This window comes from Apus apus, chromosome 2 (assembly GCF_020740795.1).
Source record: "Apus apus isolate bApuApu2 chromosome 2, bApuApu2.pri.cur, whole genome shotgun sequence".
NCBI classification, from domain to species: Eukaryota; Metazoa; Chordata; class Aves; order Apodiformes; family Apodidae; genus Apus; species Apus apus.
In genome coordinates, this window is record NC_067283.1 from 66508284 (window position 1) to 66523442 (window position 15159).

Sequence of the window (15159 nt, forward strand, 5' to 3'; positions counted from 1 at the left end):
GTCGGTTTCTCCAGCCTTCAATATTGTTTTAAACAGTAAATATATCTTAGCGAAGATCTATTTTGTTTTCATCTACAAAGAGCAATGCTTTCTAACTGATGCTGCAAGACATTACAAAAGTATTTCACTATAGGAAAAGCTTCAAAGGAAATGTAAGAAAAGAAAAGCTACTGAAAGAATATTTTAGCATTTATAGCAACTCTTTTTCAGATAACATAGAAAAGAAACCTCTCTCTTGCACTTGTTTAAAAATTCCAATCATTATAGCAGGAAAATGAAGAACCAAGACACAAATCCGTTTTCATGTCATGTTTGTCACTTTTTCCATCTATATGTTGCAGCAGTCGAAGAATGAAGACAGATCCCTCATGGTTATATTTGTAAGTTGATTTCTCATGGAAATGGCACAAGCACCCACGCCATCTGTCCAATACTGTTTTTCAGAGCTCCAATTACTGAACTTCAATAGCATTTCAGATGAGCAACTACTGTGGATTAATAAAATCAGTCACACTTAAATGATTTTCTATTTGTGCATCATGAAACCAAATAAACTAATGTTTAATTACTTCATTACTAGCTACACTGGTTGCCAACTTTAAGCAGGTATGCACATGGAGTTTCGGAAGTGTGGAGAAGAGCAAATGAATTGGAACACTATTCAGCAGAATAATTCTGTATCATGTACTTCTAGCTGTACAGAGTCCAATTTCCTCAATAACAAAAAAATACTACAGATTGAGTCTCAGTGTTGCTACTTACAATTTTATTTATTTATTTTTAATAGATACCCAATGTTGCACACCTTTGTTTAACTCAACAGTGTGATATTTAATCTGTTAGTTAATTATTTTTTTTTTTTTTTACTTCCTTCCTAACAGCTGCTTAGCTACCATCACTGGTAGGGCAGAAGAAGCCAAATATGAAATGGATGCAAATCCTTTTTTCCTTAAGCTTTTACAACTTATTAATTAGGTCGATTGTCAATATCCATAGCAAAGGAAGAATCTGATGTGACTAGAGGGCTGATGCCTCTGAAAAGGTTCAGCTGCATACACATTTTGGGAAGCAGTACTGTGCAACTCCATGTAGCCTGCTTACCTGCACAGAGTTACTCCTGAACAGAGACTTATGTGCACTTCTGTGTACAGAAACACCTTAGGACAACGTACAAAAGCACCAAATTCTCACAGCGAACTTCACAAAAGGCTAAGAGGAGAAAGCTCAGACTTCCCTGTACCCATCAACCCTACGGCTCTCTCTGAGTGGCATGAGGACTATCCTCTTGCAGGAACACCAGCTGGCCTCCATACAGCAGTGGGAGGAAAGCCAACGCATAGTGTGCATCTGACAAGGGATACTGGAGCTGATGAATCCAGCGTGAAATTCCTGCTCTACGTAAAGGAAACCCAGGCAATGCGTGAAGCTTGTCTAGCAGAACAGAATGCAGAGAGACCAGCAGGAAAAGAAAGGCAAAAAGATGTTATGTTTTCGCCGTGCCAGAGTATAACCCAGCTGGGATGTGTGCTAATGCCAGACACTTGGAAGTTCAAAACCCGTTTCCAACTTGATGCCAACTTAATGTACACACATTCATTTACAGTGACTGGATATTCAGGAGATTTCCTTGCAAATTGAAAGATTAAAGACTACACACCACACATAATGTATTACAATTGTGGAAGTTCTGCAGAACCTGACCTATTCCTCTCACAACCCAACCAGAGGAAATTTAACTGTGAAGACTAAGAGACTGTGTGATCACACGCTGCAGTCCCATAAAAGATAATCCCTCACCAGAACTACTGGCTCTGAATCATGGATATGGGGACTTTGCACTCCTCTTGATCATCCAGAAAGAAATGTCTGCAGTAATAGCTCACTTAAACTTTAAATGAACTTGGCACTTATTGCTTTATCACCAAAACCTATTCGTATTAGACTGAATTTAACATATTCAAAGCTGAGCCATCTTCCATTGCGATGTTTTGTCCTTTCCATTGCTTCACAATCAAACAAGTGGCTTACACTAATAAGTTAGCATCAATATTATTAATGGTGATTTCTTTAAAATTCATAGTCTACTGCAACTGTTTTTTTCTTCAATAACAAGAAGATTGTTTTAGACAATCAAAGAGAAAATAACAAGGCAATTATATAAAAGGGTGCAATTAGTTGTGGTTTGGTGATCTCTCTGAAGCATGGTCACATTAATTGAGTGTAAGTAATAGGGTTTCTTTTATGCAGATGCTGCAGCTTTTATCCAGGCACAATCACACCTCCACACTGATCATACTGCCTGTGTTTGCACCAGAGCACTAGGGGAAGAGCTGGGCAGATGACACATAGCTAGGAAGGTGAAAGTGCCAGGAACTGAGAATATCCAAGCACATGAACATGCACAAAAAAGAATGAGGTGTTTAATACTGCAGTAATTGAACAATCAAACTCTGTGTTTTCTCCTGATGCCTCAGAATATTAAATAACTGTGAATCCTGGCTTGCAACCATCTAGTGCAGAGAAACAAGCATACTCAGCCTGCACCATGCAAGTGAACTGGAAACCAACACAACTGAAAGATGAAATGTGGCTAAAGAAAGCTTTCAAGAAAGTAAAAACGTATCTCTAACCTAGCAATCAAATAATTAAATGTATGAATTAATTACAAATACAAGATCAGAATCTCCCATAATCTAAAAAGTGGTGTTCAGCACATGCCAAACCATAAAAAATGTTTTACAAATTGAAAAGGAAAGACAAAAGAATAAACAAAGGCAAGTTATGCATTACATTCCATACAGAAATAGTAATTTTCTTTAATCTTCACAACCACTAATTGTGCTGCTTCTATACTAATAAAATTCCAGTCTAAAGAAATAATGAGAACTAGTTTCTTACTCATATTTTGGATTCTACACCTTTTGTGATTCGAGAGATAGGGACGAGTGCTTCAGTGTACCTCCCTATAAAAATCCTGTAAAATGTACTTTCACAACAGTGGCTCCACAAGGATTAAGAATAGTTTAAGTCCTGTGCTCTACTTTACTCCTTGATAATTTAGAAATCCTTATTATTAACCGAAATATTCACCTCATTCACCTAACAACCAAATTTCTAGCCTATTAGGGGAAAAAAGGGATCCTCGATAACTTCGTTTCACTTATTTTTAGCTTTTCATTCCATCTGTATATAAGCCTTCTTTTTGTATTCCTGGTTTATGCAGAAGGTATTCCATTCCACATTTGTTAATCTACAGCTACAAGCCTGCACAAAGATCAACTGTGTCAATATTCCCAGAGGCAACAACAAAACTGGCAGAAAGTGCTAAACGCTCCTCTGCCTGTCAGAGCAACAGATTTTCAGGAGCATGATAACTTGCCAGGACCGTGTACCCACATCAACAAGCTGGACTGAACAAAGAAAATGGAAAAACACCTTCATGTGGGGAAGAAAACAAACAAACAAAAAAAAGAAGTTGATCCACTCTTCTTTTCGCTCCTGGCCACTCCACATACTCTGCTCAACTCCCTCTGCAGCCACAAAGCCCTTATCGTTCGGTGATAATTCCCCTTTTTCTCAGGTGGTGAAGTGGCATTGTTGAGAAATGCTGTCACCTCAATCTGATGTCTGAAAAGCATATTTTTCATAAGGCTCAAACAGGATTAAGTTATCCAGCCCAAGAGAAGAGGTAACATTGTGCTCAACGCCTCAGTTTTCACATCCCTGGGACACTGGAGCATCTCTTCCACTCTCTGCCTGCTTGGCTTTGTTCTGCTTTGCTACCAAGACTCTCAGTTTCTTTTCCTTCAGTATGAATTCTGCATTCAAAACATGACAAGGAAATCTGATGTTTCTAAACCTGACTTTGTTCACCTCTGACTTCTCTGCTGCACTTCGCTCTGTGCACAGGAAATAGAGCAAAAGAACACAGGTGTGATGGTGTAGATAGCAATCTGGCAGCATAACTCAGGCAGCAAATAAAGGAAAAGTATAAGCGATCTGATTTGTTCCTCCCAAGCATTCACTGGTGAACTAGACAATGTCTTGACAAAACGATCTCAATGGTTTTGTTTAAATAACTTCCAGAACTGCCTGTCTCAAAGCCTACATGTTATTATAACACCCACTCTCTTTCTCTCCTTTCTAATAGAGTTACGTGCTTGTACTTAAGAAAAAGGAAGAGAAAAAAAAGGGAACCAAAGTGAGGCACCAAACTCTCTTCTCTCTCAGTGCTACCCTGTGGAACAAGGAGCAAAAAACCACTACCTGCCCCTCCAGCAAATGAAAGGCACAATTTTCATCTCATGTGATTAGTTCATGTTGCAAAATTTTAAAAAAGTCATTGTGGGCTTAAATACAGAGACCAGATTTTCAAATCCAAGTGCCTAAACTTCAGCTCCTAAATCTGTGCTTTGGCTCCCAGGGCACTGCAAGTAAGATCAAGCCTCTTCTGAAAGTGATAAAATATTATTTGATGTCTTAAACACACAGCTCAAAGGTTATTCTGACACCTAACAATGGCAGTGATCCAAAGGTGGAAGGCTTTTCAAAAGAGAAAGACCATTACGATGGACCTTACTCTGATTAGAGCCAAGCTTTCCCATGTCTTTAGATATTCAAAATACCCTTATTCTTAACATCTGATACTTATTTTATTTTTATTTAACCAAAACTATCAAAAGCACTCATGAATCACCCCACTGGGTCTGTTTCCATGAATAAGTGAAGATTATGATAATGAGATAGAGAATTAAGTCTTGCTGGCAAATGTAAGGCCACCAGAACTTCAATTAAATGCAGCAGGGATTAATTAAACTTTTGCTTTTTACTGTCTCCTTAGTTTCATACTGCCTTCTTCATGTTAAGTACAGCTGTAAATATTTTTCCTAAATTAATGAGGTTTTTTCTCATTGCAATTTCCACCATCAAACAAATCACATTAGCAAATTCTGTGCACACTTCACCCCACAGATGGCAAAGCTAGCAGGCACCTCAACGAAGGCAATGCAATCTAAAAAGGTTTGGTTTGTTCTACCACATGCTTTAGCATGACTACAGATGTACCTGGCATTGCTTTATATGTAAGTCTATTTGTATGCATTATTTCTAAGTCTATTTATATGCAATATATAGGTTTTCAACTAAATACATTCCTAGAAATAGCCACATTGCTGGCTACCAAAAATAAGCAATAATTAACAACAGCTAAATATTTTTTAATAACGTTTAGTACAAATGGTAAAGTATAGTTTACTATACAATCTACTGTTTACACTAATTCTATATTAACAGGGGTGAATTGTCACTTTGATGGTAAGACTAGGGAAAGGAAGAAGTATTTCTTGCCTTTGAGTAACATGTTCCTGAAAGAACAGGCCTGCCTGTATTTCAGATCAGCCTGAGAGACAAGATACGGTGTGGGAGTGAGCAAGAGGTCCTGAGCCCCAGTCTGAGCACCTCTCTCACCAGTGCTGGAATTGCAAAGACACACTAAGGGAAGAGTAACGGTCTGGACTGACTGAAGCTGGGATAAAGAGACACAGAAATGATCCACTTGTTTAATTCAAAACACAGAAGTTTCTTGCCCGAGAACCTAGTAAGTGAAATAATGCAAATGACAGGTTTAAAGGCAGAGCGACAGAGGAAGGTGCACTCTGGGCTCTCCTCACACCCTAGCTGAAATACCTTTAAAAATTGGGCAATAATGTTTTAGCATAAGGTAAGTGAGACACCTTCGCCCCGAGGCACACAGTCTGGACTTATCAGGAAGCTCCCTGGTGACACAGCTTCATCCCAGAGGTGAGAGCCTGCCAACTCTTGTCTGGCCTTGGGACAGGTAAAGGTAAATGACAAGTTGCAGTCTGGGGCTGGCTTTCTGGCTGGCTGGCTTTTCAAGTCATGGCTACTCACATCAAGACAACCGTGATGGAAAGACTTCTGAGGGGCTGTAAGAACAGCCTACACTAGTGAGGCCAAGAAAGATCTTCTTAGGAAGAGCTTGGCCTCCTTTCGAGCATTTAGCTTCTTGGCTTGAGTGAAGAAAGTAACAAGCAACAGAGCTTTAGCTGTAAGAAGGGTGTGCCTAATGAGGGAGACCATGAAGATCAAACAGCAATAAACATTTGACCACTGAGCCTCAGCTGAGAAATGCCAACATCCAGATGTGAACAGCTATCAAATGCAACATTTCAGCACATCTGAAAATCTCTGGCCAAACTGAAATGGCTAATTTTTTTTCCCCAAAAAGCGCTAATTTCCTGCCCAGTAGGAAACATAAAAAAAGGAAACATGGCACTTGATACTGATAGAGACTTCCCACCATTATGTATTATAAGAAACCAGTAGAGGCTAAACCACTGTAAAGTTTCACAGAACTTGAGCATTTCATTGAAAGATAGGAAAGGCACCACAAGAATGACGAACATGGACCACACCACCTATGGTTAATGGGTAACTAATCACACAAAATGTCAATAAAACAACATTCAGCAAAGTCATACAGTAGTTTTAAAATGTGCTCAAAAATTAAAAAAGTATTTACTACATTAGGTAGCTCTATTGAGTTTAACTACTAGCTCTGCATTACAGCTCTTTAACAATTTTATACACCTAATCTAAACACAAGCCTTAATCCTAAAATAAGAAGAGTAATCACTGCTTAAGTGCTGCTAAAGTAAAGTACATTGACTATGAGCAGGTGGAGAGACAACGTTATGATAGCTATCAACACCAGCAATCCCAGTCTGAGAAGTAGTTCCTCTTCACCAGGCACTCCAAAGACATGAAAAAAGAGAGGATGCCTCCCCAAAGGCAAATTAACAAGCTCCTAAAGCCTCATCAAAAATCAGTTCCATGCAGTTACTCATGTAAGAATGAAGATGTTTAAATATAACCAGTTAGAGAAAATATATTGCCAAAAACTAACTGAAATACATCAGGGACATCTGGAAATCTTAAAACGTTAGGCAAAGTTGTGAACAGTTTCATGATTAAATTATCTGCTTGCAATTTAAGGATTATCAGTTGTTACTGGGAAGTTAGGATTTGGTTAATAAACCATTAGAACAACTGCTACCCCTAACACACAGAAGCAGAAAGGCCATTAAAACAGAATTACAGAATGGCTCATGAAACAGCAACAAGTTCAAGGTTTATCAGCAATGAGCAACTGCTATCTGGTCAGATGAGATATGGAACATAAAATCTCCAAACTGAGTAGAAAAAAAACAGAAATGGAAGGAACGAGATGGGACCTGAACTCTCTTTGCACATAACAATGTTCAAACAGAACAAGCTCCTCTGTTGTATTCTCTGCATTTCTTTAACATATCTTCCGTTTGAAAAGCAGGGATCAAATGGAGCAATTTCCATACTGCCTGTAGCAACTGAAGAGAAAGGGAGAGCAGCAAAGAGCTCAGACCTAACAACCATACTGTTTTAAAGCAGAGACAGGATAAGGAGCTCTGGCAAAGCGACCAGGAAAAGTCACCACAGCAGGTCTTTCCTTTAGGACTAAATGGTGCTGTGAACATGACAAAAGTGGGAGAAGTTGATTTGATGGAAATCTAGACAACTGGAATGTCCTAATCATGGAAGCTTGGTCTGACAGTGCTAGAGGTGTGATGTATGATCTCCCCAGGGCAGGTTTGCTTCGGCATCAATTGAGGGTCCTCAACACCCTCTGAGCTACTCAGAGCTCTCTCCTCTCTCCAGCCTAACCTGTCCTGTTCCACAGACAGCCACAGTCTCTGTTTTCACCCTCTCACACACACACACGTGCACCTTTTTAGGAGATTCCTATAAAACACTCCATCCAGGTCAGCCAGTAGCATGTAACTACCAGAAAGTGGTACACTGCATCTAACCCACCATCCCTTTATATATGACATTTTCCCTTCAGAAGGAAGCCAGAAGAAATTAACAACTCCTTGAGCTAAAGAAGTATGTGGAAAGTACGAAAAAAGCACTCACTACTCATAACCAAGGCAGACTACAAGGGAGCTAGCTTGTGAAAAATCTTGCATTTCCACAACTGGCTTGCTCCCAGCTCACATCAGCTAAAATTAGCAACCTATTGCATTTACTACACACGTGTAGATATGCCTCTTGAATGAGCTAGTTCGTTAGCTCAGCATCCTTCTACCACAAAAATGAGCTTGTTCAGGCCTCAGATTTTAGAAACTTGCAAGAAATCCTTCTATTCACTCAAGCAGGGTAAAGCTCAAAATGTTACTGCATCTGAAAACATAGACACTGATTTAACAATGTACTGTAATTTGAAATAGCCACTTCCCATTTACTATCAGGAAGATGCTTTTTCTGCAGTTGTTTTGTAATGTCAATTTGTATAACGTCCCTTTGAAAATGACACTCCAACACAGGTTGGAATATCTTTTGCTGAACTGTCACTCAGAAAACTTACTATACTTGTCAGGAAATGTCAAAATACTATTGCTTTAACATTCCATTAATGTTTTAACCAAGTTCTCATAATAGCTCCAAAGGATGAAATGTTCAATTTAAAACCGTAAATCTGTTTGTCTGCCTGTCAAAACAATACCAGTTCTTGCTGTGTCTAGCACCAGCAGTGGATTTACTGAGCAGATTTGAGCTGCTAGTAGTCTAAACTAAATGTACTAACCAAAGAAAATGAAAGTAGAAATAACAGATACAGATACTAACTCACAATCCAGCAGGTTTACAGAAGCCAGAAAACTTCCCTGGGTTAAGCACATATTCTAATCTTGCTTCTCAGAGCAAAGAACATGTAAACATTTCCATTTTTATCAGTTTGCCCCAAAATGAGGTTAAACTCTATCAGAAACTATGCCAGCTCCAACAGAAGTCAGCAGTTTTCTCACTGTCCTGTGTAGGCACAAACCCCTGTATTTGAATGTGCCTGAAGACAGAAGGGACCTTTCAAGTCACCTTTGCTGTTCCTAGCAGCATGCAATGCTCCCTCAATGTGAAAACACCAGAGATTTTAAGAGTAGAGGGGACTTCACAAAAATGTGAGATCTTAAATGACATGAGCTACAAACACAAACAGTTCCTGCATTAAGCCAATCATGGCTGTCTGAGCTGCTGTAAATATTTCAGGAGGATAATTCTCTCTTGATTTAAAGCCTTATAGTTTGACATACACAGAACAATTTAAATAAATTACCTCTCAGACACATGCATTGACTTATTTTAATGTAGGTAAAAACACTTTATGAAATCAGACATCAGGAAAATGCACAACTGTTTTGCATGAAATACCATTGCTAGCTTGTAGTTTGCAGAATCTGGAAAGTAAAAGGTAGGTAGATCTGGTGTATGTGAACAGAAAAATAGAAAGGCAAGTTAATCCTCTCACCAGCATTAAACAGCACACAGGACATTACCGTAACTTGCAACTTTTGAAGATTATAGACTTCCATTTACAGCAACTGCATTTCTAGCCCATATGGTTGCTGAAGATAAGCACAGAAAGATGAAAATAATAAAATTAAATTTTGGATCTTAGTTACATGTCTTGCCCAAAAAGTAAGGCGCATTTGTTTACAAATACAAAACAGAAAGAAAATATTTTGGAGTAATGATAGACCATGGGTACCACAGCAGCAAAGAGCCCAGAAAGCTCAGATGCTTGAAAGCCTACAGGAAAAATTCAGGGAAACATCTGTGGAGGATGAGGTCACTCTAAGCCAGTAAATCAAAATGCTTAAATAATTTAGTATTACCTTTCCAGATTTTTGTTTGATCTCTCTCATTCTCATTCAATTTCTTATTACCCTTGAACATAAGAATATAGCATTGACCCGAGCTGATGACCTAGGGAGCAGGGTACATCACCAGGACATAGTGCTCCCATCTGCTTTCTGCCAGGGAGAGGTGCAGTGGTGGGAAGCAAGAGGGGGATGACCTGTAGGGAGGGAAGAGAAGGGAAGGAACACGACTGCTCCTTTGAGGCCAGACAGTGAGCCAATGAGAATCAGCTGTAAGCTGGGACAAAGCAACATAAAAAGGGCATCAGTAAGTAAGGTAAGACACATGCAACGTTTTGTTAATCTAGGGAGAATGCTGGTATATTTATAATAATATATTTGAAACTCCCTCTATGCTTTTGTCAATAATGTGCATTCATTTAACCAGAGGGATGATAAGGTAGGGAGGGTTGGGAAAGACTCCGATGATACAAAGCATGTTTACCATAAATCTGCAGCAGAACTTACATTTCTGAACTAAAGTTTCATGCTTCCATTTATAATGACAAACTTCCTCACCTAAATCTCAGTGCTGTTCAGTTTACTAGAAAAATAATATTCCGGTTAAAAAAAAAAGCAGATGGGCAAACAAGGTAAAGGACATTTAATTTCAGTTGCCTCTCCTCCATGCCAACACACTACTTTGAAAGGACTGCAAGTGTGGGAGGGGAACATATGTGCTTGTAGATTGTGCATCTCAGAGAATATCTGCTGCTGGAATGTAACGTCTCCTTTCTTTACTCTTTTTTTCCCACAATAGCTCAGATGAACATTCATTCAATGGGTGGTTCAACACAGTTACGCCTGGACATGAGACAGTGAACAGAGACTCAGTCCTGCATGCAAATGGTGACTACAGAGCCACTCCTCCAAATGCTGTGTCAAAACTTAAGGCTTCAGAGACAGATTAGCACCCGCTGAAAGTGCAGACCGAGGATTTACGTAGCCCCATGACAGATAATGGAAATCAAGGTGTTTTTCGACAGCACACCAGAAGTTGCCTGGACCTTACTTGAGTCCAAACCAAGGCTTTGAATGGTTTTGTCTTGGTGGTTTCTCAGGAAACACTGACAGATCCTGTTGCTATTTAAGCAACTACTAATCAAGGCTTGGACCTGCCAACAATGTTTCTATATCTACAGATGTAAATGAAGAAGGCACTACTAATATTGAAGCATAAAATTCTGTAAAGCTAATTGAGCTGGGTGAAATGCAGATACTGCCTTAGGGAGAAACTTGTGATACCTCTGGAAGAGAACTCCATCATCAAGATAGATCTGTTACAACAGCTTGGACTTCTGGAAGAGGTGAAATCTACCTTCACAGACCAAGAAGTAAACAGCTATGCTGATGACCTGAAACAGAAGATGCAGGAGAATACGAAGTATAGTCTTCAAATTTCACATGCAGCATCTCCAGCAGTAGGCAATAAACTTAAAATGCTCTTTAAGAAATGTGAAAATGTTGGGAGTGAGAAAATATAGCAACTTGGTTTATGGGCAGATGGTGTACATAATAGGTGCTAAATAGACCTTAACATCATTTAAGGACAGACCTGACCCTTTCAGCTCAAGTGGGTACTCAAAAATGAGTACTCACTATCAGAATTGATGAAATTGAGGGGACCAACATAACACATAACACATAACACTCCTTTCTGCTATTTACAACACTGTCTTTTCTTGCGGTAAGGTCAGGAGAGCCACTGGAACGTGGATCCTAGTCCATGCTACAGAGCATAGATCTTGAAGGAATGGTAGTGTACAACAGGTAAATATTCCCATGCTTTGAGTAAAGTCATCTATAATGGCTGAGGCAGCAGGATAATACAAAGCCTCTGACCCCTAACAAAACAGGTTGAAAAAAGGCTTCTCCTTGAAACCAGACAGAGAGATATCTGCTGGTCCCAGGAAGGGATCAGGAGAGAAGACTGGCAGATGCCTGTGTGCCATTAGGGGGGACTGGAAGTCTGAGTGCAGTATGGATTTCTTATCCTGCATATAGGTTGTAGTAGCAACCAGTAAACTGTTTTAAATTTTACCTATTGAAGAAACAGATACAAAACTATTGAAGAAAACTACCCATTGCTACCTCTCCTGCATGTGCTGGTTTTGGCTGGGTTAGAGTTGATTCTCTTCATAGTAGCTAGTATGCGGTTCTGTTCTGGATTTGTGCTGGAAACAGCATTGATAACACAAGGACATTTTAGTTACTGCTGAGCAGTATTTACATTTGTCAAGGCCTTTTTCTGCTCCTCACACCACCTCAACGGCAACCAGGCTGGGGGGTGCACAAGAAGTTTTGAGGGGACACAGCTGGTTCCCTTGAGGATCTGCCATCCACTTTATGGCAAATCTTGGTGTTGCTGGAGTTTATCACCAACTTTAGTTCCCTGAACAGTTTCAGAAGCTGAGACAGAGATTTAAGCAGCAGTCTTAGCATCACTGGTGCAAAATATGGTGATAACCAAGTTAGTTCCACCAGACCTAAAGAATGCAATGAAAGTGTTGGTGGAGCTGATGTACCTAGGACCCAGGCTGCTCTGACAGGCAGAAAACTGCTGCAAATTACAAAGAAGAAAACAAATGCTTACAGTGCTTCATATTGGCCTTCAGTGGCTGAACTGGTTCTGGGGATGAGCAAATCAGAAGCCTCTGTGGTAATCACAAGGATCTGAGAGGACTTGACTTTACCAGTCTGGAAGGGAGAAGACAGAGAGACTTTCTTGGGATGGCTTTCTTAGAAGGATAGCCAGAGGTAGGTCAAAGACAAAGCAGTCAGATTTGGCTGACTGCCTTCCAGCCCATGACACATGTTGGATCCCACATCAGAGAAAGCTTTCACTACCTTCCCAAGGAGGAATTTTCAAAGTTCAAGCTCATAACTCCTTCCAGGATTTAAAGAACACTACGTGGAGCACTCGCTGGGAGCAAGATCTTCACTGTCACACTAATGAAACCTTCTATGTGTATGAGAAGATGCAATTCAACTCCAAAGCAGGGATGCACCTGGGTATAAAACAGCCTTGGGAGATACCATCAAAGTTAAAAGAGAAGCACAGCTTCTCTTCCTGAAAATTCATAGCAGCAATTGGGCACTTGAGAGCAAATTAAATGACAGAAGATTCACTGAGTGAGTGGGGAGGGAAGCATAGACCCTAATGGACATGTCTCTGGTCTCTAGTGGCAAGCCATGTGAATATCCATAATCTGAATGTAGCTGTGGACAATTACTCAAAAAAATAAAAAGTAGGTCTTCCAGTTGCAACTTTATACTAAATAAAGTCTGCAAACTTGAAAACTATGTCTGCTCATTTACTGTCTTCTCTGTGCTTAATAGTGATCTATTCCGTTCTGCATTTAATTGGATTACTATAGCTAATGGCACAAATGAAGTGTTAAATACACATTTTTTTAGTCAATTAACTTTAACTTAAATCCCACACATCTAAAGTTACAGTTGAACAGTGCACAACACTAGTCAGCAGAAACCCGGCATGTTTAAACTTATGAAAAATTCTTCCTGCAAATAAGCTGTGCCACTAATGCTACTGACAGAGCAGCACTTACCTTGTGATAAACCCCACAGAAAATACATTCCCTATTCATTTCAGATAGGAAGTAAATGAATCTAAAGTGATCTAGATCAACTAAAAAACCAAAAAAAATTAACAGAGAGGAAAACTAGATAACCATACTTCACATGAATCTGTATACACTGGATTGTGATTTAAAATAACTTGTGTGAATACATGCACATTCTTGCTTACTTGTTTAGCTCAAAACATATATATATATATATTAGTAGCATTCAGATTCTAAAGCTCCAAATAAATAAATTTATTTACTTCATATCACCAAGAAATCTATTTATTCAGACATTTAAGAAACTACAAAAGAAATGAGAGACAACATTTTTCATTTGAAAAAAGTAGCCTCATTATCTCAGTTATTTCTAGAACAATATTCTATGCAAAAAAAAATATTCAATTGGCAGCCATATTAATTCAGATTAGGAGTAAAAAACTAAGCAATGGTCTCTCTGACTTTTGAGATGCTGAGAGCTGAGTTCTACCATCAGGTAAATCTTGGCAACCTCGTCCTTTTCAGAGTATATCCTAAAGTTCACACTAGAGAAGCTGCCTTCCTTTGTGCAAAGGTGTTACTGGGCCATGTGTGAGAACCAATGCTTGAAAGCAGAGGTTAGTTTGACTGTAGCTCCAACATGTCCATCACGAAAAAATAATCCAGTGCAGTACTACCTCTGCAAGACCGACAGCAGCAAGAGCACACAGCAATACTTTACCACCAAGTTTTTTATGCTTGTGTGACAATACTACTTATCTACAATCCACTACACCAAAAGAAGATTTAGTAGAAAGTCTATTTTGTTGAAAAGTCTCTGTACTGAAAAAGCGTGCTTTTACCATCTAGCCACCTTTGGGTTTTTTCTCCACTGCCTCCTTCAAAAAATATGTAGGTGCAACCTCAACCTCCCAGTCCTGCTGTCCATACAAGACAATGTCCATCAAACCTTCCCTTGGAAAACTAAACCAGTCATGAGTCTGGAGCAATGAAAGCTGAGTGGGACATGGGCAAGGTTTACAAAATCATTAAGACAGTGGATAAAGTGACTGTAGAAGTGCTCTTTAACAAACTGCACAATGCCTGAACTGAGGTTCATCAAATGCTTGTTGAAATGAGTAAAAAATTGAGAAAAAAGATACAAAACTGCACTTTTTTAATGTGATTGGTAGTCAACATCTGTAGTTTGCTGACAGGCTGCACTGGATGCAGACAGCATTTAATCAAAAGGATTCATGGATAACAGCTCCATAAATGTCTAGGTACTACAGGGACAAGGCAGACATCCCTAATCCAATGGCTATGGACAGTGTGAGGGGAGTGGATGACATAAAGTGGCTTATGTGCTGTCCTTAAGCAGTATGTGCTATTGCCTCTGTTGGAGGCTGAATACTGGGCCAGATGGGCCCTGCTGAGATCTGCTTAGATATTTGTTGTGTTCTCTCATCTTCCAAAAGGTTTTGAAGTTCATTGTTTCAAAAGATAATAAACTTTGATTCCAGGATAGAGCATCAACAATTTACAATGCTGTTCACAGATGGGTCACAGGCCAGAAGGACAGTTAACTACCATGAGGGATGAATGCCTATCTTGAACAAGACAAATCACTGACACCTCGTACTATTAAAGGAAAGTATTTCATGCCAAATCCAGCAGCCTGAGAGAGGAGAGGCTGCTGCTGCTCCATGAACACAGGTACAACCAGTAGTGAGGTTGAACACAGTTTTTCAACAGGCACATGCACACAAAGCATATATATACACACCACATATATACATATATATACATATATATGGCTGGATACACAGATCCCCAGCAGCCACTCT

General features: G+C 39.5%; 1 protein-coding gene across 6 annotated transcripts in view; it reads right to left on the bottom strand.

The window, feature by feature from the left end:
* HIVEP1 (HIVEP zinc finger 1) overlaps positions 1 to 15159 on the bottom strand; it is a 117699-nt gene that overhangs the window by 30133 nt on the left and 72407 nt on the right. Inside the window, exon 1 of one of the 6 annotated variants that reach the window (XM_051610503.1) lies at positions 10995 to 11072. The exons of the other annotated variants lie outside the window; for them this stretch is intronic. Within the exon in view, the coding sequence (XP_051466463.1) occupies positions 10995 to 11016 (22 nt within the window). The 5' untranslated portion in view covers positions 11017 to 11072. Of the gene's footprint in view, positions 1 to 10994; positions 11073 to 15159 lie in introns of those variants that run through there. 6 annotated transcript variants of the gene reach the window in all.